Source organism: Manacus candei, unplaced genomic scaffold (assembly GCF_025592945.1).
Source record: "Manacus candei isolate 608988 ecotype Guabito, Panama unplaced genomic scaffold, ASM2559294v1 h1tg000037l, whole genome shotgun sequence".
Classification (NCBI taxonomy): domain Eukaryota; kingdom Metazoa; phylum Chordata; class Aves; order Passeriformes; family Pipridae; genus Manacus; species Manacus candei.
In genome coordinates, this window is record NW_026138085.1 from 8,065,645 (window position 1) to 8,089,152 (window position 23,508).

The window sequence follows — 23,508 nt, forward strand, 5'->3', positions numbered from 1 at the left end:
GAGGGGGTTGTTGGGTTGGGCAACTTCGGTTTGGGGAAAAAATACCGAATTCCCACACCCAAACACACATGCTGTGAGCAAACACAGCTACCTCAAAACCCCTTCCATATCTGCTCCTTCCTGGTGCCCCTCATGTGCCCGGCATCTGCTGGGCCACGGTGCTCATGCCACTGTCACTGTCCCTCTCCCCTCAAGGGAGATCTGGGCTTGGGAGACTTGTGGGGTGTGTGAGAGAGTGCCTCACATGTGGCAGCAAGGACAGCATCTCCTGGCACCCCTCTGGGGACAGCAGGTTGTGACAGAAATATGTAAATCACACATACCCTGTTATCGCTTGGGAAAGCAATAATTGAAATATTAGATGGGCATTAGCAACTGGCCTCAAGAAATTCCCCATTTGGGGCGCACACAGCCCAGGATTGCTGTGAGGCAGCAGCCTCTCTCACCTCTCCATGGCTGGCTGAGAGCCAGCTCCTGCCCAGACACTGCTCCCTGCCTGGATGGTGTTTGTTGGTCCCTCCTGTCTGGATCAAGCCCTGATTTTCTCTCATAACATGGGGTCATCTGTGGTCAGAGGTGCTCATAAGCCAGGGCTGGCAACACCAGCAGGCTCGGGCTGCTTTGTGGCTGGGAATTGCAGAGCAGCCAAATGAGAGGATGGGCTCAGGCAGGAATTGCTTCCAGGGCAGGTGCTGACACCTGGGTACCTTCTGCACAGCCCATGAGTGACCCATGAGGTTTGCTGCCCCAGAATGGTATGAGCCAGAGAGGCTGCCTTGGCTCTGGGAGGGAGCACTGTGTCCTGCCTCAGTTTTCCCACCTTTGCCATGCAGGAGAACAGTTAGTTACTGTCCATAAAATTATTTGAAAATGAAAAGACTCCTGCTGTTCTGTTATTATTGTTATTAATAATATCCTCCAGGCTTTATCACTGAAACTGCTGCTGGAGATGGAAGTTTCCTGTAGCCACAAACAGTTAAGCTTGATTTAGGGAGCCCTAGTTTATATAAGTAAAACAATTATAAATAAAATTGGTTCAGTTAGTGCTGCTCTAAAGCAGACAGGAGTGGTTACCAGGGAAATGGTGCCATCTCCACCTCAGTCCCCAGCCCCTTCCATGTTGGTGTAAAGCTCCCAGAGCTGGGGTTGCTCCTAAGGGAGATCTCCTGTCTTGAGCCCCCTGCACCCTGGCAAACCCCTGCAAGGGGCCCCACATCTCTCTGCTGCCTCACACAGGAACCTTGTGATGGCTTTTTGGGCAACAAGCTGGGCAACATTTGATGGCAAGGAGAGCATTCAATCCACTCGATGGGAGACACCAGGACAGGAGGGGGGACCAGAACAGGCAGAAGCAGAGCTGGCCCTTGGCACAGTGAAGGCAAAACCCTTGCTGTACCCTCGGAGGACCCTGCTGACCTGGCTCCTGCAGAGATATCCTACAGCTTCCTGGCCTGTTTGTAACGGTTCAGTCCTGTCACATGCCTGAAAATTGTGATGGACAAGCAAATAGGAAACCAGAGCACCACAGACACCAGGAAAAATGTTTGTGTGGAAACAACCTTATTAGTTTTATGAAAAAAATAAGCCCAACCTCCCCCCCAACCCAATAGTTTGCAGTGGAGGGAATGCTGAATGGCCCTGGGAATGTCCGTCATTCCCAGAGGCTTGCAGAGGGATTCATCAGGGACTCAGGCATCCATGATGGGGTAATTCAGGTAAACCCAGGAGAGGTCCAGCAGTTAGTGGGACTGGCATCCCCACCTCCCTGTCTCTGATCTTTCCCCCAGCTCCCAGCTGGAATACCCCCACCACTCCCCCATGAGTGCTGAGGCCTCAGAGCCACGGAGCTGGGGCCCAGGACTGGGTACCCCAGGGTGTCCCCTCTCGACTCTGGATAAACCTCAAGAACAGCAAGAAACTGCAGAAGGCAGGAGGTGGCTTTGGCTATTTCATTTAAGAAGAGCTTGGTTTTGGGATGGCCTGGAAAGCTGCCGTTCCGGCACCTTGGGAGGATAAACTGGTCATATGGGGTTTGCAGGGAAAGCCAACAGCCCTGGAGGCATCGGAGCTCAGGCTCTCACCTTGGACATGGGGGTGCACCCAGCTCCCCATGGGGTCCTCAACACTTCTCTGTCCCATGCCCCAAGCTCTGCATTTCTGATCCTGAAGGTGCCCCCAGTCATGGCATGTAAAGGCAGGAAGGGCTTTAAGGAGCTCCTACTGAGATCCCACTTTCCTGCAATTGTGCCCGGGGCCTTTTCCAACCCATAAGTAAATACACAGAGCAGCTGAGCAGAGGGGGATGGGACACCCCTATCCCAAACCCATCCCAGAGCCCTGCTCTCCCCCAGCCCTGGGTGCTGTGGCTGCAGCAAGAAAATCCTCCCCCCCTCCATCATGTGCCTGTGGGGCAGCAGTGACAGACGCCAAGTGCTTCAGGAACCATGTGGCTTTAGCTCCCGGGAGAACCCACAGACTGATACAGAAACAAGGTTGGAAAAGTAAAGGAAACACAGAGCATAAAATGATCTGCAAGACTCCAATTCACTCTCAGGGGCGCAGAGGGCACCTCTGCCCCATACAGCACCGAGAATCATGTAGAGCTGCAATATAGAGATCTCTCTATGTATATATTTATAGGTATGTATATATTTATAGTGCACTGCATTTAAAACAGCCGGGCCTGCTTCTTCAGCTCATTCCTCTTCCACAGGGCCAGGCGGTCGAACTCAGCAATGGTCATGCCGAAGATCTGGTAGAATTCCTCCTGGGAAAGGTGCCGCTGGGGAGAGACAGGATGCTGGGCCAGAGCTGGGGACTCTGGCCACCACCCAGGGCCAACAGCAACCACCCAGGCTGGAGGGGCTCTGAGGGCATCTCCTGCCCGCTTGGGGCAATGGGGTGCCACAACTCTCAGCACTTCTCACTCTGGAGAGGGGGAGAACCTGCCTCCCTCCTGCCCCTGCCAAACACAATCGTGCTGTGGGCATGAGGAACAGCTCTGCTCGGCCAGTAGAGCAGCAGGACCACCGTGACAGTGCTCCTGGGGAGACATAGAGATGCTTCTACACACCCATGAGCCCCTCACAGCCACACGCTGCCTGCTGGGGCTAAAGGGACACCCCACGGGATCAGGTCCCTCCGTGCCCTGAGGAGAATGTCCCCAGTGGAAAAGGCTCTTCTCACCTCTAACCGAGTCCTGTCCACATCTTTGGGCAGCTGGTTCCTCCCCCTTGTCTTCACCAGGAGCAGCTCATAGGGGTATATCTGCACAGTGACAGGAAGACCATGAGGCAGCTCCAGAGACAGAGGAAGACAACTGAGATACACTTGGGAATGAGGCCATGGGGACCACCAGGGCAAAACCTCCTCCTGCCAAGTCTAGCAGTGTTTGGGTGGCACAACTGACTCCAGCGACTGGTTGGGACAATGCATAGGAGGGACTTGCTCTCAGGGTGATCCTGATCCACCTTAAATCCCCTTGGTGGCTCTGGAATAGCCTGCTCACTCTGCGAAACCAGGAGTGACCCAGGTACAAGTGTGAGTAGGAAATCACACCACAACCACCTTTCTCTGTTCCTCACCCAGGAGACAATTCTGCTCATCCGAGTGCTTGGGACCCTGGCAGGAGGGGATGGACTCTGGTCCGAGCCCCACAGTCCTGGGATGGGGCTGTCATGTAGGGGATGGAGGGGGACAAAGGCAGGGCATTGCAGGAAGAGGGCAAAACTTCCCTCTGAAGAGCCTGGGGACACACAGACACATCTCCGGGACTCCCACCTCTGGCTGACAGCCAAACCTTGCAGCAGAAGCATCTTACCTTGTACTCTGTGGGGAGAGAGAAAAGAGAGACATGAGCCATGCTGACCCCTCCGCTGCCAAGATCTCCCACCATCCTCCCTCCAGCCTCATTTTCCAGAACTGCCTGCAGGTGGCAGCCCCACAGGATTTGGCTCTGGAATGCCTTCAGGGTCCCTGGCCCCGTGGCCCCTTACCTCGCATCCCCCAGTTGACGGCATTCGTGCTGTCGTAGTGGAAAAGCTCAGCACTGGGAGGCTGTGGGAGGAACAGAGGGAGGAGGAGTAAGAGGGGCTCTCCTCCAGACAGTCAGCATGGCATCTCCCATGTTCCCAGGAGAGAAGGCACCCCACCATGCCAAAGCAGGACCTGCTCCCCACACCTGGCAGAGGGGAAACTGAGGCAGAAGGAGGTGAAGTGACAAGCCCAAGTCATACAGAGGCAGGACCAGAGCTCCTGGTCCCAAGCAATCACTAGCCCAGGATACGAAGCAAAGCTCTTGTGCTGGAAAGCAACACCAGTATCTCTCTGAAACATGCCTGTGGAAGGTTCAGGGCAGGCACTGCCTGAACAAGGCACTTTGGACACCAATAAAGGTCATTTTGGATTGGCACAGGGCAGCAAGGACAGCAGGGATGCAGAGAAGGGAGAAGCAGGACACCCTAGTCTTGGAAGGGCAGCACTGGGGGCTTTAAGGAGCCTGGGAAGAATGACAAACAGCACAGAGAGGCCTGGCAGCAGCTGGATGTGAGCAGGAGGCACTTACCCTGTGCAGCCCATTCCTCCTGTAGGCAGGAAGGGAGGCCGACTTAGAAATGAGGGGATCTGCAAAGAAGCCAGCAAGATGTGTAAGAGAAAATGCAGGGATGAGCCTCACATCCCAGGACAGCACCCACTGGGCCACCCTACCTCTGTGCTCCCACAGAGCTGTCACTACCCAGCTCCACAGTCACCCAGCTCTGTCTCCTTCCAGCTCCGACTCATTTCCAGCCTGGCTTCCTCCTGTGCTGATATTCCTCTCCTGAAAATGCCTTTCCCATGGCAGCCTTCCCTCTTCACTCTTCAGCACAACACATTCTCCTCTCTCAGTTTCTCTGACTTATCCTCTCCCAGTGCTGCCATCAGCTCTGCCCTGGTTCAGCTCTACCCTTGCACAGGCTTTCAAGGGCTCCTTTTTTGCTTCCCTTCTTCCCTCCCTGGTCCCAGCACCTCCTCCAGCTTGGGTTCCGGACCCCCCAGCCATGGGGGACCAGCCGTGGAGGGCTGTAGGGTCACACACTCACCGCTGTCGGCCAGGTAGTGGGTTCTGGGAGCTGCAAGGAGAGCAGAGCCAGTTGTCAGGGAGGACCAAGCACCCCATGCCATGCAGTGCTGCCTGTTCCCAACCCCATGGGTCCTCCTTGGGGCTCCCTGGAGTCCCGCAGGGCTGAGGGGCTCCCTGAGCACCTCCAAACAGTCCCAGCTCCATGAGGGCAGACGTGCCATGAAGATGGAGACCATGGAGCAGGCAGGGCCATCTGTGCTGCCAGGCTCTCAAGCACCCCCAGCCCCATCATAGCCCCAGGGATGGAGGAGATGGGTGCCCTGGGTGCTGTGTGGTAGCAGCAGTGCAAACAAGGCAGCCCTGAGGCTGCTCAGCAGGTCTGGGGTGCCAGGAGGTCCCAGAGGTGCCATGAGTGAAGCACACGTGCAGCCAGCCCAAACAGGTCAGAGCAACCCCAGCGTGGTTGCGATGCCAGATTCTCAAGGGACCCTTCAGCCACCCCACGAGGCACTTCACCAGGTTGCCTGGACACCCACTGGGTGATGCCCCTTCCCAGCTGGGACACAGGGAAAGAATGGAGCTCTCCAGAAACGAAAAGAGCTTTCCTAGGCCAACTCTGTGCCCAGCACCTCTCCTCTCCCCTCCCCTTCCTAGTCTTGTTCTTCCCTCTCCACCCCAGCAAACTTCCCAGAGGGGCAGGGCCATACTGGGTGGGACAGACAGACAGACAGGATCATCCTTACAGCCATTGAGGGAGCCCTCATAGCCAGTTGTGTGCAGGGCTTCTCTGCTGCTGGCCGAGCTGCGAGGGGGTGTCCAGGGGTCTGCGTAGGAGTTGGACCGAGCCTTCATCTCCTCCCTCAGGATCAGCCTGCCAATGCCACTCTGGATCTGGACAGAGGAGGGAAAGCCACCTCGCACCCCTCCTTTCCCTGCCCAGCCCTCCCTGCCCCCTGGCACATCATGACAGGGCATGGCATCTCCTGGCATGGGCTCAGCACCTCCCATCTGCTCCCCCTCCTTCAGACCCTGTGCCGGGGGTGGCCAAGGTGGGGAGAGATGGCACAGGACAGCAGGGACAGTGGTGGCCCCTTCTTGGGTGGGAGAACTAGGCTGAGCCTCCTCCCCAAAGCCAACCAGGGGCAGTTTGCTGTCAGCTCTCCATCACTGGGCTGTGGGCAGGGACATCACTCACCTTGTGCATGCCCCGGTCGTACCCATCCTCCTCACCACCTGACGAGAACCTCCGGGCCCGGGGTGCTGCAAGGAGACATGTGAGGGAGTCAGATGGGGCCAAAAGTGAAGGCAGGTAGGGAGGAGACATTCCCAACCACATGGGGACAGTTGAGTCCCAGGGGCTCCCAGGATTTTAGGGTCACTTTGGCAGGTACCTCAGCCCAACACCACCTTCGGGTCCAGACACAACTCAGAGCAAGGTTCCCTCCTAGGAAGTGGCTGGGTTTGGGGGCAGGAATGGGTTTCCCTTTCTCGCAGTCCAGCAGGCATTTATTACCTTTGGGCGAGCCTTGGAAGGGCCAGTACTCTGACTCGGAGTGGTAGTACGGATCCGGGGAGTAGGCAGGGCTGTACTTGGATGACTGCGCGATGTCTTCACTGGTTTTGCTTTTTGTGGCTGCAGAGGGGTTGTCTGCAAAAGGAGCAGGTAGAGCTACAGTGAGGGCCTGCAAAAATCCACTCAGGGATGAAGGCAAATCCTCTCCCGCCGCCAGTGACTGCCAGCAACTCAAGGCTGGGACAGCCTGTAGCAGAGCTGGGAATAATCAAACTGCTGACATCTCCTCGAGACAAGGGTGCTGAGGCAGATGGTGGGGACAGTGACAAGCAGAGGGGCTGTCGCTGATGTGGTTGGGAAGGGACCCAAATAGCTGAGAGCCCACGGCACCACAAGCACTGGCTCCTGCATAGTGCTCACCCCAATCCCAGTCCCACCAGTGCCACCAACCTCCCTGTGCTCTCCTGTCACCTGTAAGTGAGAGAGGGGATGGAGGAAAGCTCAGTCCCAGCAGGGAAAGGGCTCTTCGGGTTACTGCCAAAGGGAAGGTGGCAGTGGGCTGTGCAGGAGGGAGGGAGCAGAGGGGCTCTGGCAGGGGTTTGGCCCCCATGGCAGGGACACACACAGATTGAGCCTCAGCAGCATAGATGAGAAACCCAGAGGGGAGTTCTGCTGCACCAGAGGCCGGGAGACTCACAGGGGAAGGAACATCAAGGACAGGAGGTGTAGCAGGGCCATCCCACCACCTCCAGCAGGCACAGGGGACCCAGCCAACAGCAGGTACTTACAGCAGGAGGAGCAGCCAGCAGCGGGGCAGTGGGAGTTGGGCAGGAGGGAAGGGAAAGTCCAGGGAGAGAGAGGAAACACAGTTACTGCTGGGGGGAGCTGGTGTCCCTCTATGTGCAGAAGCAAGTGAGGACAGTGCAATCCATCCCCACTGAGAGACACCAAACACCCTCCCCACCCTGCAACACCTGCCAGGCCTGTTTCACCCTGGAGCATCTATCCAGGATGGGCTGTGACTTTTCTCCAGGGCTCCATGTGAAACTACAAATTACCTTCTTCATCACTTTTCTGAGGCTGCTCTGGCTCCCGGCCTCAGAAATCAACGGCCACCCTTGAACCTTCTGCCACCCCATCATTGCCTTGCTCACCCTCCCACAGCTACCCTGGTGTTGCTGACAGCTTTCTCCTCCATCCCTCATAGTAGGGATGTGGTCCAAAGCAGCATCTTTCTCCCACTGAACCTTGCACTCTGCTGCCCAGAGGGGAGGCAGGAACATCAGACCACCAAAGTCCAGTGCCCAAACATCTTGTCCTGACGCCTGCCCTCACCTCCCACCCTGCCCCTGGACATGACTCAGCTGGACTGAGCCCCATGCTGGTCCTGTCCCCACGGGGACATGGGGATGGACACACAGCAGGCAGATCGTACCATGGCGCTTGTAGATGGGGGGCTTCCGGTAGATGTTACTCTCGCCGGCGGCTGGTGGAAGAAGAGAGAAAGAAAAGGAAGAAAGAAGGGAAGAAGGGGAAAGGAGAGGTCAGTGTGGGCGTGCCGAGAGTGGGCAGGACAGAGGTCCTGCAGGAGACACTACCCCCACAACCACATTTCCATCACACAACCGCCTCCGGGCCCACGTGTCCCAAGGGAGCGCGGCTCCAGGCCGGCGTGCCGGGCAGCAGGAGCGCGGTCCCGGGCTGCCTGCGGGCAGTGGTGAGCAGAGGCCATGCAGTGAGCACCCAGCGTCAGCATGCACGGGTGCGGCGGGCACAGCCAGAGCCGCCGGCCGCCCCTGCCAGCCGGCAGCGAGGCATCACCGCTCACCCTGCGGCGGTTTCTCGGGGTGCCAGCACCTAGAAGAACCGCCTGTGAGCTACCTGGGGTGAGACAACATCAGCCAAAGCCTCTTTCCGCAGCAGAGAGAGAAAAGAGCGAGTTGGGAGGGAAAGCGAACTGGAGCCTGGCGCCGAGAGCTGCAGCCCCCGCGCAGGGGCCAGGCAGCAGAGCTGGCGGAGCAGGGAGGGGGCCATCCATAAACCACTGACCGGCAGCGGGAGGGCAGGGCAGGGCGGGCAGCGGGGCCAAACCCTGGCAGGGATGGGATGGGAGCTGGGGACATGGTGGGGAGCCTCTGGGTGTCCTCATGGTGCTATCCCAGGGCATCAGCTATGCACAGTGGAGAGTCCCGTGCTTTGAAGGAGGACAAGGGCAGTGGGAGATGCTTACAGCTGAGTGGGGTTGTCTGTGGTTCTGACCCCCCTGCATGTGCTGAAGGATGATGAGCAGCTCTGCCTGCTTCCCACCCCACTCTCCGTTTCTGCCCGCTCCGTCCCCGTTCCCGTGGACTCTGCGTGGCTGGGAGCGGGTGGTGGCCCTTACCTGGTGGCCCCCTGCAATCCCTGCAGAAGGGGAGCAGGCATCTGGCAAGCCCAGAAGATCTGGGGGGAGGGAGCAGCGGGCCCTAGGGGGAGTATAAAATAGTCATCTGTAGCGGGTGGGTGCGGAAAGGTCTCCGGCAGACACGCTTCGGCTGGTGATCCTGGGGGGAGGCAGGGGAGGGGGCAGGCTCTCACCAGGGGACTCATCTTCGTGTGGGGAGTGGAGGAAGGTCAGGGAAGAGGGAGAAGAGGGATGTTGCAAGGATCAAGCAGACTCCGGGCGGCTCTGGGACCTCCGGGTGGTGATGGGGAGGGAGGAGGGTTCAAGCTGCAGGTCCTGTTTATGGATGGCCTCTAACAAGGGTAGATCCTGCTGCCAGCTGGCTCTAGGCAGGCGGCGGAGCTACGCATGCGACACAGCGGGGACGGCACATGCGGGCATGCCACAGACACGGCGCTTCCCCAGGGACCGGGGTGCTCCAGAGCCTACCTGGGATGTGGAAATGCTTGGGTGCTTGGTATGAGGTTGGAGTGGAGGACCTCACATCTAACTGGCTATAGTAGGGGGAGCTGCGCCCACTCTCGGTGCCTACGCGGTGCCGAGCAGAAGCAGCCATAAGTGACCGAGAGAGAGAACAAGAGGCAGAAGAAAATGGGTGTTAAATGCAGCAGTGTTAGAAGAGCAGGGGCAACCCATGTGGTTGTGGGCAACCCACAGGGATGTGAGCCGGGCCGTGATCCAGGATAGGGAGTGATGGAGCAGGGGGAGGTTTCCCGCATCTCCGGAGGAAGATGGGATGCAGAGGAAACCCCGTGTGCAGGTGCTGGTACAGGACAGCCAGCTGCCCCACCGCTGGTGACAGGAAAGCCGAGTGTGCTGCAGAGACAAACGGTGACGGACCCTTGGCGGTGAAGCGCTGGGGTTTGCAGGACCTCTGGACTTACTGACCTCAGGTTTTCCTGGTCATTCCTTCCCAGCTCCAAAGGACAGGAGATATGGCACAGACACACTCTGCTTCCCCCCGACATGCTCCGGGGTGTGCGTGCATGCACGTGTGCACGTGTAAGGACCTCCCTTACAGCACTGGTTGGGCACAAGCACACTCGTGCACACCCATTCCAGAGCTACCAAGGCAGCTGAGGGGCTCTTTACCAGATCTGGAGGTCACCTGCCTCCCCACCCCATCCTGCATGAGCCCCAGCTCAGGTCTGAGCCACAAAGCCTTCTCAGCCTTTCCTTGCTGCTCACAAGACAAGAGTCGGGGGAACCAGAGGATGCACAGATCAGAGTTGGTCACAGCCTCCCTGGTGGATGCCCCCCCCAGCCCTCCTGCTTGCCAGAGGAGAGACCACAGAAGTCTCAGTGGCATTTTGGTGATCCCCACTCCACCTGGGGGTCTGAGCTTAGCTCAGCCTGGGGTTGCAGCTGAAATCCTCACCTGAGCGGTAGAAATGGTGGGGGGACCTGGGGATGGTGGGGGACATGCCCTGGCGGCTGTAGGTGGGGGAGTCGATGTAGCCAGGGCTGGAGGCTCGCCTCTGCCGCGTGTCAAAGCTCTCATAGATGTCCTGGGGATGGGGAAGGTGTGGAGAGAGTGGTGTTAGAGCTGGCAGGAGGTGTCCCACGGATAGGGATCCCTGTGCCTGGGGCAGCCCGGGAGGGTGCTCTGCAGTGTGACACTATGGGCAGTGCATGTCTTGGCTAGAGGGGGTCCCCACCCTGCTCTGCCTCCCCTGCTGCCAAAGCACAGGCAGCAAAGCCTAGAGTTTGAGACCAGGTGACATGTCCAGCCAGAGGCTCTTTCCCTGGAGATTGTCTCCTTGCCCTGTGCTTGGTTCTGCACCCTGGGTCCATTCTGCCAGGGAGGGATTGCACCCTGTTCTCCTCAGGGCCTGAAGGACAGGACTCTCCTGGGGTCCCACCCTGGGGCAGTCAACAGCTGTGGGGGGGATGATCAGCAAAGCCCCAGCTGTCCTGGGCAGAGGGACATCCTGCAGCAGCAGTAGGTGACAGACCTCCCAGTGCCCGCAGGGGCATTACCTGCGAGTATGGGGAGAGGGTCCCCAGGGACTGGAGGCAGCAGGAGGCAAAGTGGGAAGGAAAAGAGAGAGAGAGACAGCACATGGTTAAGAGGAGCAGTGACAGACCAGGATTCCACAGCAGCTCATTTTCTCCAAGTTACAGCTGCCAGGCATTTAGGGTGGCTGGTGGTACAGGACACTGGGCAGGAAGCCCCTGGCCAAGAGGGGAACTAGCATGAGGAACCAGCAGAACCCTTCTCAGAAACCTCAGTGGAGCAGCTGCAAGGGGGGAAGGCAGCTGTTTGCTCCTGGGTGCTCCACAGTGGGCCATGGCCATGCTGCCTGCACCAAGCCTGGGGGGCTGGAGGAAGCCAGGCTTTGGGCAAAACCTTGGGGTTGCTGATGTAAGAGATGCTCTTCCTGCTGGCCATCAAGTCCCCTTCCAAGACTACCTCAGGTGCCCCATCTCTGTGTGAGCTGCTCAGACCTTCTCTTCCGTGGACTTACTGAACTCATCCAGCAGTCCCAGCCTGCCTAGGCAGGCAGGACAGTCCCATGCCACATGCTGCTGGGGCATCATCTCATCACAGTCTTGTGGAAACGCACTGACCAAGCCCCTGCTCCTGCCTGCAGGGCTGGCACCAAACAGGGCAGCCCTGCCGTGCTCCAAGGGTGCTGTGCTGGGCTGGGTGGCCAGGAGGATTGTGTGCCAGGGGCCAGGCTCTGGGCTGAGCCTGGGAATCGTCTGTGCCTCCACCCTGGAGGGATGCACATGTGCTGCTGTGTGACCTCCTCCTCCCCCGCTGTGGGCTGTGATGGGCTCCTCCCCTGCCACATCACTCCTCCCACGCAGTGCTATCCCTGCAGTCGGGTCTGTGACTGGTAAGGTCACTGGTGACTGGTAAGGTCACTGGTGACTGGTAAGCTCACTGGTGACTGGTAAGCTCACTGGTTTCTTTCTTACTCTACAGCAGCAGCACCAACACTTTATTTTCAGCCCAGGCCCTCTTCCTGGTGGCGATGAGCCTCCGGGAGAGATCCTATCCCCACTCCTGCCTCCCTGCAGTATTCCCACTGGAGTGAGCAAACCCACACACAATTCTCCCCCAGACTGGGGCCTGGTCCCTGTGCATCCCAGCACTGGGCATATCAACACTCAGTACCTCCCCATAGCTATATCTCTCCAGTGTCTCATCCGACGTGTATCTGTGATAGGGCTCGTAGGAAATGAGGTCAGGACGCTGCACTTCATAGATGGCTTTAATCTTGGGAAGAGCTGCCAGGTCTTTGTAATTAAGGATCTCATTATCCACTTTAGCCTAGGGAGAGGGAGAGACAGAGACAGAGAGACAGAAAGGAAGAGGAGGAGAGAAGGAAGGGAAGGCTGGAACGCACAGTGTGGAGCAGGCAGAGCCCACCATCACCCCAGCAGCAGAAGAGGTAAGAGGAGATGCCTGAGAGGCAGCAGTGCGTAGGGGCATAGGAGCTGGGAGGGTAGGACTGTGCCCCTCTGAGTGCTCCTGATCCGTGCCAATTGCACTGGTGGCACAGCACGGCACTGGGGCAAGGGGACACGGCTTGTCAGTGCTGTCCCCAAATGCTGGGCTTGTCCCTGGGGGACACCTCACACTGAAGAGCAGCTCTGGAAACTGCTGATCCCCTCCTTGTGGCCCTGGATGAGGGGCAGAGCTGTACTTACACAGATGACACGGTTTGGGGAGCCAATGCTGGAACCAGGAGGGGAGATGGAGGTTTCCGACGTCCTTCTGTGCTGTGGAGGCAGAAAGGTGGAAGGCAGGTGAGAGCATGGCAAGGAGGGACCCCTGAGCAGGCACATGCTGGGTACAGAAGCCAAATAGTTGGTTTGGGGGCACCACCAGGTGTCCATTAATAGCCACCCACCATCCTCTGGGCAGCCTCGGGAAGCCACTCCAAGCTTAGACCCTGCCACAACAGTTCCCCTCCTGCAGAGGGACCTGGGGGCATCCCCTGGGATGTGCCACCTCTTAAGATGCCCCTCACCCTGCTGCCTACCTTCAGCTTCTTCTCTGCTCTGGCCGCCTGCTTGCAGATTGGGTGCCACACTTCAGAGCCTGCAATGCAGCAAAGGGAAAGTGTTTCAGCTCCACACACAGCTCACCCCCACTGCCAGGGATCATCCAGGTTCCCCTGCCATGGGAGAATCCCATCCTGTCCCTGCCATCTCCAGCAGTGCCATAGGAACATGCCTGGTGGGAAGACTCAAGACACTGGGGACTGTTTGTCTGTACTAAGGAATGAAACAGCTCCCAAGCACTGAGGAACAGTGGCCAAACCTACTAAACTGTGACAGGCAAGCAGGGGTTACTGAGAGAAAAGAAACCCTCCCTCTGTGCTGGAAACAGCCCCTAAAACAGCTCTAAGGGCATAAGCTCCTGCCAAAACCAAACCCAAACCATCCATCTGTGCTGAGTGAAAGCCTTACCCCTCCAGTGCTGCTTGCCAGCTAACCTGGACTGGGGGAGCTGGGGATGGACCACCCTCCCCTGGGGCTGGGGAGAGCAGGGAGATAAGCACCCTGCACCCACCCCAGGCTCTGTTCACTGGGAGAAGGCCAGGGACACATCCAGGCATGCCCAGCAGTGCTCCCCAGCTGTGCAGGGAGACTCGCAGGGAACAAAAAGCTTCTGATGAGGAACAGTCTCCTCCAGCTCAGTGGCAAGGAAGGTTTCACGGAGAGAAATGATTGCCACCCTAACCAGGAAGAGTGCAGGTGCTGGGGAGCAGTGGAGGGGGTATTGCTGCACAAAGAGGCCCTTTCAGTGCCATAGTGACCCAAACCCCAAAGTCCCCCCAGCCAGGACACCCACACACAGCCATTCTGGTCCACACCCCAACACAGGGCCAGGGGTCCCTCCTCACCCCTACCTGTGAGGTACATCTCCTCTCCTTCTGTGAACATCTGGTGGCAGCGGACACATCTGGCACAGGTGGGGTGGTAGTGCTTCCCTCCTGCCTGCAGGGGTGAGCAGAGAACAGGGACCCCTGAGCAAGGCAGGACATGGTGACCTGCTCATGTCCCTGAGGGTGAGTGACCCTGACAGCCCTCGCTGCTGCAGACAATGACAAGGTGAATGGGACAAAACTGCCCGCAGTGGCCTTGGAGACCTTCACATCACATGGAGAAAACCAGAGACCTCTTCATCACGAGTGTTTCTGACCTGCTGGACTACAAGTCAGACTGTGAATTTTCTGATCTCCTTGAGATCTCCAACACACAGGAAAGCAGAACCAGGAGATCCCAAACCCCCAGAGAAGGTACCCTACAAACCCTAATCAATCATCCCTGCACTCTGCAAATAGCCAAGGCCCTCTGCAGCAGCACTCAGCTAAGCAGCCATGCTTTGCACCAGCTCCTCCTCTACAGCTTTGAAAAAAACCAGCAAATTTGGCCCAGGATGCCACAACAGGGAAGCAGTAAAGGGAGAAGAAGGACTCCAAAGATAAACCTCGCAAAGCAAAGGTTTCTTCTTGCTGCCAGACCATCCCTGGCTACCACTGCCAGCTCCTCCCGAAAGACACTTTTCTCCTTCGGTGGAGCGATGCCCAAACTTCAGTGCTAGTGACATGCTCTTCCCCAGCTGAGAGGAAGCTAGGCTGCTCCTTTTGCTCTTTGACAGGGATAACAGCTTAAATTGGGAGCTTGCTCCCCCTCAAAGTGTCTCCTAGCATTTCAATTATAGGTTCGCTTTCTGGGCTGGGAGCCCAGAAAAGAACTTTTTACTCCCATATTAATCCAAAAGAAGAAGAAGAAGAATTGAAGGTGGCAGAGGGAAGATGAGGCTCTCACAGACAAAGAAGGGGGGTTATGATAGAGGGGGCTGGAGCCAGTTTGAAACAGGGAGAATCAACAGGGAAATCTGCTGTGAGGATAACTGAGAACCTGCTCATGGGTTGCCCATAGAAATCAGCCTGGAATTCAGTGTCCTTGGGGTGCAAATGGCAGCCAGTGGCCTTCCCCCTCCAGTTTATAACAAAAATGAGTGGAAGGTTTCAGTGCAGGCAGAGGAAATGAGTTTGGACTCCTCCTCCTTTCCTCCTTCCCCCATCCCTCTCTGAATCTGGGAAGGGTTTAGTGCTCTTGGACTCTATCAGTACCCTCAACAGCTTGCTGTGCTGACAGTAAGGAAAAAAAACCCCATATATATCCACCTTTTCCTATCTGCTGTCACAGGTCAGATTGTGCTAAAAGGGGATGCTTTACAGATCAGGATGTGGGTGTTCAAGGCCAGGTTGGATGGGTCTACTGGAAGGTGTCCCTGCCCATGGCAGAGTGTTGGAATGAGATGAGCTTTAAAGTCTTTTCCAACATAAACCATTCTATGATTCTAAGATGCCATGTGGAGGGAGACTGGCTGCTCCCCTGTGGTGTGTACCAGCCCCAGTCCCAAATTGCTTTTCATCATAAATCTCTCCAAAAGCCACCCAACATCTCAACACCCGCACTCCTCCGGAGCAGCAACCCTCCAAACCATGCACAAACCTTGTTCCTTTTGCATTGTTTAATGCTACAGCTTGTACAAGGCTGGTAGAGGCTGCAAGGGATAACTGCTTGTTATCACTTGGGTCCCTTAAAGACTCATTAATCATCCAAGCCTGGCTGCACAGCTTGGAGCAGTTGGGAATGCCTGAAGGCTGCTGGGATAGCATGAGGAGCCTCCTTAATGCCTAAAATTATTTAAAGGCACCCTTTCCATTTCACACTCTGACAGAAAAGACAATTAAAGCCTCTGGATTTATAGATGATTCAATACTGTGAGCAAGCACATACTAGGGAGGGTAGGGAGAGTGGGCTGCAAGGCCCCTGAACCTGGAACAGATGCCCCAACCCTGGAAGAGTTCAAGGTCAGGTTGGACAGGGGTTGGAGCAACCAGGCCTAGTGGAAGGTGCCCCTGCCCATGGCAGGGGGTTGGAACGAGATGATCTTTAAGGCCCCTTCCAACCCAAACCATTCTATGATTCTATGACAGGGGTCTCAGTTCCCCTCTGACTCCTCTCACTACCCTCACACACTGAACATCCCGTACCACGTAACACCCTCCCTGCTCACACTTCTGGGTGGCTGAGGGTGCTCTATCCCGGCACGGGGCTATCAGGGACCAGACTTCCCAGGGGAGCAGCAGCAGGGATTTGATGTCTGGGGAACCTCTGGCTTTGCCCTGCTCCATTCAGACACTTGCTGATGAAGTGACCCTGTGATGGGCAGCCGGCCCCTGGCAGCTGCTGCAGTGCTGAGCTCATGTTCCCAGCAGCCAGTGCTGGGACTGCTGCTGAAGCCTGGAGTCAGCAGAAAGCCTTCCCAGGTAGAGGCAGCCCCCCAGAGAGGGGGAAGATGCTGAAATGTTCCTGGCAACTGGCTCCAGCTTCAGAGAGGTTCCTTGGAAGGCTGGGTGTTCCCAGGCCAGCCCAGCCGGCAGGACCAGAGAGGGTGATGGTTTCTTGGTAGACTGTGAGTGAAACAGGCTGGAGATGTCCTGGAACAACCCTCAGCAGGTTGGAGACCAACACAGTCAGTCACCCAGCCCACAGCACCTGTGGCCTCATTGTGGAGTCACGGTACCTCTGATTTTGGGATACAGCTTCCTACTGCTGCAATCTGGGGATGACAGAGATATGGGAGCCCTTCCCTCCCGCTCAGCTTTGCAGAAGGGGAGGTTGCAGGAGTGATTGAGAATGCTTTCAGCACTGCTGCCTCTGTGTCACCACAGCCCAGCTCCATAGTGTTATCCTTCTGACATCTTTCTCTGTGCCTCCTGAGCCTTTGGGTTACCCTCAGACTGGATTTCTTTTCCCCCTGCACACATTGCGGTATAAACAGAAAGCATGACAGGACATGCCACTTCCAGGAGCAGGAGCCACAGGCAGAAGGTGACCACCTGGCTGCCAGAAAGGACCAGCCCTGATGGACCTCTCTGTCCCTCCCCAACAGCAACTCTTACTCCCCTCACCGGCTGTGCAGCCCCATCATCACCCAAAACACACTCCACAGCTGCCTTGCTGTGGGATCCCTGTGGAATCCCTGCATCTCTCCGTGGCTCTGCCAGAGCAGCTCCTACTGTCCAGCAATGCAATGAGCAAAGCCCCCTCTGATTTGGACCACTGAAGGAGACCCCCTGCTCCAATTGCTGCCCTGCAAAGGAGTGTGCCATGGGGACCGCTGCCCATGGGTAGGGTGCTGCAGCCCCTCACCCAGGCTCTGCAGCGGGCAGCCGTGCTGGATATGTTTCCAAGGCAACAGGCAGGCTGCCGGCACATGGATGGGTTCAGAAGGCAGGCTGGGGTGAGTGTGCTGGGGACATCCAGAGCCAGGCATGGCAGCAGCTGTTTAAGGCTAATGTCCCCACATCTTGGACTCCAGAAACATCTCATCACATCCAGGCCACTCTGGCTGTTTCCAGAGCTCAGGCATCCAAGCCACCTCTCTTAAGCTCTGGTGCTCCTTCCCCACTCCCACTCTCCAGAGAAGGTGTGTCCACACACCTGCTGCAGGACGAGCCATGGCCCCCAGAGATGGAGGGTAGCATGACAGGGGGGCAGGATTAGGCAACTCCCACACCTCCCCAAGGCATGTCCCTATTACAGACCGGGATGGGGTGGCTGTGGCCCCAGAACTCACCTCCAGGACCCGGCCACTGATGTACCGGTCACAGGTCTCGCACTTGATGCCGAACTGGGCATGGTAGTCAGACTCACAGTATGGGATGCCATCCCTGTGGGAGAGGGAGGAGAAGGGGTTAGCAGTGGGTGAGTGGACAGTCCCTTGCTGCAGCCCCAGCCCCTCAGGGCAGAGCCTGGCAGTGCTGCCAGGAAGGTGGCACTCACTTGCTGATGTACTCGCCAGTGAGGATGATCCCACACGTTTGGCACTTGAAGCAGCTGACGTGCCACTGCTTCTCCAGGGCCAGGAGGGACTGGCCTTGCTTGATCTCCTCCTTACAGCCAGCACAGTCTGGGGGCACAGAAGAGGGGGGGAGTGTGGGACACAGCAGGAACACCCAAATCTGCTGGCCCACACCAAGGCACCCCAGTCATCCAACCTGGCACACCCCTCACACCCAGAGGAAAACCCTGCCCCAGAGGACTTCACTAAGGATGATGCTGTTATAAACACCCAGCTCCTGAGACCACTCCAGGGGTAGCCTCTTGGGGATCATTTCTTTATGGAAATACACCACCTGTGCTTGTTCCCAGCATATGAACCAGGAGGAAGGCTGGAGCTGGCACCTCTGCGGTACAGCTGGCACCCAGCCACGCACCCGCCACAGCACAGAGCTGGGTCTCCCTGCTGGGTGACAAGTTTGAGCCAGGGCCAGGGGCTATGCTGTCCTGGCAGGTCCCCAGGGCTGCCTCGAGGCAGGAGCAGTGGGAAGTGTCCGGCAACGAGCGCAGCAGAGGAAGGGCTGTGCTCTCCGGCAGCCACGTCCGGCCCCGCTGCAGTATTTACCAGACTCCCTTCCTTCCCTGCTTCCCCTGGCTCCCATCAAGGCTGGGAGCAGGAAGCACATGGGCCTCGGAGCCTGACCTTGACTCTTCCTTGTCCTCTTCTCCCCCTGGGCAGCAGGTCTGCCCGGATGGGATTTCTCCTTAACCCCCTCCCTGCCATGGCACTGCACAGTGGGAGCAGATAGGCTGTTCCACTCAGCCCATCCCAAGCTACTCTGGGCCAAGTTCCCACCCACTGGACAAAGCTAAGTGAGGAGGACTTGTGACCCCTAGAAAAAAGCAAGCTGAGCCAAGATCCATTTCCTCTCTCTGGTTTGGAGTTGCTCATAGGATTGGAGCTGCAGAGAGAGGCTCAACATCCTCCTAGGGATGCCATCCCTGCAGAATGCACCAGCATGGGCTCCAGCCCACACACCTCCCCTGCCACCCTTCTGGGTGGCACTACCAGGGCGACTGGGGCTGTGAGTGACACATGCAGTAGGCAGGCTACATCTGCCTGCAGCTGTCCATGAATAAAGCATGGTGCCCTCAGGTAACCCCGGCAGGGAGGAGCACTGGTGGGAAGGGGGTGGGATGGGAAGGGAGAGGAAGGCGAGAGGCAGAGCGTGTGGCTGCCCTTCCCCTGGCACTGCTACAGGAGACAGTGGCTGCTGTGGGTCAGGCACAGCCTGGCTCTGGGCAGCTCAGGGTGTGATGGAGGAAGGTGGAGAAATCCCTGTCCTCTGGCTGAGGCTCATTTGAACCCTGCCACATCTCTTAATTCCATCAAGGCCATGGTGAGAACTGGGGGGAGGCAGCTTGACGGGGGGGCTCCCAGGGGCACCAACTTGTAAGTCAACCCACACAGCCACCAGCAGTGCTGCCATGGTGACAGAGTGACCACAGTCCTGGTTCTGGCCCTGGCTGCAGGACTCAGCTGCAGCAATGGACAAGCTCTTTTGGGTGGATTTGGCCTTGCTTTTGACCTCAGGTTGGGATTACCTTCCCTTCATGCCATGCTTGGCAAGCCCTGGAGATCAGTGCCTGAAGCAGAGTTTTAGCAGGGGTTCATCACGGCAAGGGGATGAGTGTCAAAAGCCTTTCAGTACTTGTAGAGGCAGCAAGGAATGCCAGCGCTAGGACAGCCGGGTGAGTAGTCCCAGGGTCTGCACTTGGACACAGACCTTGGTGCAGCTGAGCACAAAGCAACTGACTCAGAGCAAACTCAGCTCCAAAACCTCTCCATGACCTCAGACAGCGCCCGCCAGGGTGGCGGCACCTGCCCAGGTCACAAACAGGCCAAGGGAGTTTCCGAAACCAGCAGTGACCTGCAATCCTGGGTGGAGCCACAGGACTACCCTGTTCCTCCTCCTCCGAAACCTCTGTGAACACCCGTGGCCCCTAAGCCTGTTTTGTCACCCTCCCCAAGCACAGTCCACAGACATGAGGTCCCGCTCCTTGTAGCCATCACGTAACAGGAGAGCAGTCAACTTACGGCTCGGCCCGTGGATCTTGATGGGTTTGGTGCTGATGAGAGAGTGGGAGCAGTTTTGGCAGACGCAGTCCTTCCCACTGAATGTGACCTTGTCTCCGATGGGGAAGGGCTTCCTGTGGCCAAGGAGAGGGGGGGAGGTGTGAGCTGCTCATTCCCCTGCATGCAGTGCTTGGGGCTGCCCGGGAGCTCCCACCCCAGGGGCCAGCGGGACCCTCGGTGCCAGGGAGCAGAGGGGCTCCAGGCAAGGGCTACGAGAGGAGGCAGCGAGGGTGCACATGTGCTGGGGTGGGAGGACCAAGGGAGGTCTCCAGGCTGCAAAGGGAATGGCTGGAACCATTTCATTGCCTCCCAAGGGTTTCCACTTAGAGAACACAGAGGAAGTGCCTGCTGTGATGCTGAACGGGGCACAAGGGGCTGCAGGCTAACGAAGACCCCTCTGTCTGGTGCACAGCCAAGAGCTGCTCAAGGCTTCTCCAGGGGATCATGAATGTTTGGTGATGATTTCCACTCACCTGCAGGTGCTGCAGACAAAGCACTTGGGGTGGTAGGTCCTCCCCAGGGCGGAGATGACCTCTCCAGTGATGAAGTCCCCACAGCTGTCGCAGCGGGTCCCGTAGAGCTGCTGGTAGTCGTGGGTGCAGATGTACTCCTGGTTCTTAAAGAAGAAGCCCGACTGTGCCAGGTCGCAGCCGCACACTGGAGGGGAGGACACGCACCCGTCACGGGGACAGTGGGCAGGTCCAGCCCAGGATCCCTGAGCCCACTTCTGCTGCCTCTCCAGCAGCAGTCCCAGGGCATCCCTGGGGACACAGCTTCCTGCAGGTATCTCAGAGGGTTTCCCTTCCCACCAGAGGGCTGGGGCCTTCTCCCAGCACCACAAGATGTCAGTGTTGGGCTGTGGCGGGGTGCAGGATGGTACTGCCTGGACAGCAGGGCTGGGTGCTCCCAGAGGAAATCCCAGGGCTTGGAGGGAACCTCTGCAGCCCCCCCTACACCATGAACAAACAGCTTGGCAGGGGCCAGTGGCATCCCCTCCTGGACCCACTGCACCTGGCTGAGGCTCAGCCCCTCCTTTTGACATTCTCATTGTGTCAGGAAGCTGAGAACAGGACTAGCAAAGAGTTGGGAATGCCCTAGGGACAACTAGGGAGAGGTCTTCTCCATGCGCTGGGGCATGGCTGCCTCTGTGATGAGCCATCCCCATTCCCTGGCCTGGACATGAAGCTGTGCCCTAATGGGTACAGGTCCTGGGACACACTGGGGTTGGAGATCTCAGTGCTTGTTTTTCCATAGGTGTCCAGCCCAACCTCGCTTCCTTCCCTGCTGTGGGAACCGTGGGTGGTGCACAGCCCATCACAGTAATCCAAGGAGATGTGGCCAGCCCCAGCCTCATTTCCCTCCCACGAGTTCTCCATCCAGAGAGACCTCGAGAGCATCAGACCCTGAGGGCACATCTGGCCTGGCACAGGGACCAGGTCCTGGAGCCTTTGCACAATGCCCATCACCCGTCCTGCAGGGTGATGGGGTGGAGGGGGGACTACAGAGCGACTGAGCACCTGCTGGCACAGCCCACCTTGGTCTCTGTTTTACCCTTCAGGCCTGAGCACCTCTCTGTCCTGTCCTTGCACACCCTGCCTGCACCTGCAGGCCAGCCCACACAGCAGCCACCCTCCCCAGAGTGGCAGGGGACAGCTGGACCCACTGCTGCAGGGCCCATGGGGGCAGAGATGCAGCTCCTCTCCTTTGGAGCATCCCTTGGCCAAGCTGCTCCCTGGTGCTGTGAGTACCCACCTGAGGGGCATAGGGCCAGCACCCACTGCTCTCCAAAACAGCCTGTCAGCAACAAGGGACAGGTCACCAGCTCTGGGACAGCATTAGGAAGCAGCAGCAAGATAAAATGAAGCTGGTTTATGCCCTGTTTGCTTTGGGACCCACAGCACGTCCCAGGGCTGCACTCCCATGCCAGGCTCCGGCAGACATGGCAGGGACAGGCAGTTGTGGGAGCTGGCAGCAGCCAGCCAGAGGTGGCAGGAGGTGAGGGAAGGTGAGACAGGAGGATTTCCTCTCATTATATATTCCCTTTCACTTGGAAATCGGGCAGCGAGCACTGCCAGGCTCTCCCTGCTGGCTCCTGGGTCCTTTGAAGCTGGCAGCTGTCTGAGCTCTTTGTCTGGATGCTCAGCTCCTGCTGGATCCTCCATGTCTGAGCTGGGTAAGGGCAGGATGCTCAGCACGGTGCCCTGCAGGTGTAGGTCAGCCCCGAGGGCAGTCTGGGACCCACATCTCTCCCAGAGATCCAGGGCTGCCCATGCCACTGGGGACAGGGCTGCAGCAGGAGTGGGGACCATCCAGGGAAGTGTCCCCTGCAGCCAAACCAGCTGTTCTCTGGGAAAGAGCAGCAAAGTATGGCCACGGGGATGGGGATTTATATCCTGCTTAGTACAAAGTGTTGGGAGCATGGAAGACCAGAGACCTTTAAAAAGGCCTGAAATGGGATGTTTTACAGCCTACAGAAGCAGCTACTGGCCTGGCTGAGAGCAGCTGCTCTAATAAAGGTGCTGAGGAGCCCTTCACAACAGCTCTGCACCATTAGCTTTACAGCTCTGCAGCTCTCCTCTGGCGCTCAGGGAGGATTCAAACAACCTCCCTCCTCCCTTTCTGGCAGCCCTGAGGGCCACTGAGTCCCAGTTGCATCCCATGACATCCCACAACACCTCAGTCGCGTCTCCTGGGCGGGTGGCAGTGCTCTGTCACCCAGCTCCAACCCCACCAGGAGCCACTCCAAGTATCACCTCACTGCCTCTCAGCCAGGCTGGCAATACCTCCCTCCTCCTCCTCCTGATCTGGGGGCAGGCAGCTGAAGGAGGTGGTGGCCCAGCCACATCACAGATGGGCCATGGGCACGTTTGTACCCGCACACTGCTGGCATTGAGGCTGCTCAAGGGTAGTGACATTGCTCAGGTCTTGGCCATCCCTTCATAGGCTCTGGCATCAGGCAGGGGCACCGTGCCGTTACCTCCCACCTGTGCCATGCCACTTACACCCTGCAGGAAGCTGCCACCCCTGGGCATGTGACCACATCTCAGAGGGCCAGGTTAGTCAGTCCCCAGAATTTTGCTTTCCAAACTGCATCCAGGGTTGTGGGGCAAGCTGGCCACCTACCTTGGCAGGTGAAGCAGCGGATGTGGAAGTGATTGCTCTGGACACGCACCACCTCGCCCTTGCATGTGTCCCCACAGCGGTAGCACTGGATCACGGAGGAGCTGCTCCCAGGGGTGTAGGGGTTTTGTTGATAGGGAACTGCTGGCAGAAAAGAGGGAGGGGAAAACAAGAGAGGGAAGGGGTCTGTTAGCATTTGGGACACAGCTGGGTGTCACTGCACTGACCTCTGCTGGGCAGCTGCCAAAGAGCCCTCTGGTGACAGCGACACAGCTGCCGGACATCAGGACATCACTAAAGGCAAAGGACAGCACCCAGCGACTCTGAGCTGGGTGCCCATTCCTGTCTGGATTTGGGATTTCCCTGCCCCACAAAAGAGCCACGTCCCATATCTGGCTCACTGGTCTGCAGTG

At 57.7% G+C, this 23,508-nt stretch overlaps 1 protein-coding gene across 6 annotated transcripts in view; it reads right to left on the bottom strand.

The window, feature by feature from the left end:
- Window positions 1-2,430: 2,430 nt before the first annotated feature.
- The window catches only part of ABLIM3 (actin binding LIM protein family member 3), a 53,278-nt gene continuing 32,200 nt past the window's right edge, over window positions 2,431-23,508 (bottom strand). The window contains exons 2-23 of one of the 6 annotated variants that reach the window (XM_051793572.1): window positions 23,099-23,239; window positions 20,449-20,632; window positions 19,937-20,049; window positions 17,842-17,968; window positions 17,636-17,729; window positions 13,887-13,974; window positions 13,014-13,072; window positions 12,679-12,750; window positions 12,143-12,298; window positions 10,999-11,028; window positions 10,397-10,526; window positions 9,448-9,546; window positions 8,011-8,061; window positions 6,576-6,710; window positions 6,258-6,322; window positions 5,806-5,953; window positions 5,082-5,111; window positions 4,565-4,623; window positions 3,996-4,056; window positions 3,821-3,828; window positions 3,187-3,267; window positions 2,431-2,782 (exon numbers count right to left, since the gene is read on the bottom strand). In XM_051793572.1, the coding sequence (XP_051649532.1) occupies window positions 2,669-2,782; window positions 3,187-3,267; window positions 3,821-3,828; window positions 3,996-4,056; window positions 4,565-4,623; window positions 5,082-5,111; window positions 5,806-5,953; window positions 6,258-6,322; window positions 6,576-6,710; window positions 8,011-8,061; window positions 9,448-9,546; window positions 10,397-10,526; window positions 10,999-11,028; window positions 12,143-12,298; window positions 12,679-12,750; window positions 13,014-13,072; window positions 13,887-13,974; window positions 17,636-17,729; window positions 17,842-17,968; window positions 19,937-20,049; window positions 20,449-20,632; window positions 23,099-23,239 (2,045 nt within the window). In that variant the 3' untranslated portion in view covers window positions 2,431-2,668. Of the gene's footprint in view, window positions 2,783-3,186; window positions 3,268-3,820; window positions 3,829-3,951; window positions 4,057-4,564; window positions 4,624-5,081; window positions 5,112-5,805; window positions 5,954-6,257; window positions 6,323-6,575; window positions 6,711-8,010; window positions 8,062-9,447; window positions 9,547-10,396; window positions 10,527-10,998; window positions 11,029-12,142; window positions 12,299-12,678; window positions 12,751-13,013; window positions 13,073-13,886; window positions 13,975-17,635; window positions 17,730-17,841; window positions 17,969-19,936; window positions 20,050-20,448; window positions 20,633-23,098; window positions 23,240-23,508 lie in introns of those variants that run through there. The other 5 variants (XM_051793567.1, XM_051793568.1, XM_051793569.1 and 2 more) reach the window with 5 other exon arrangements.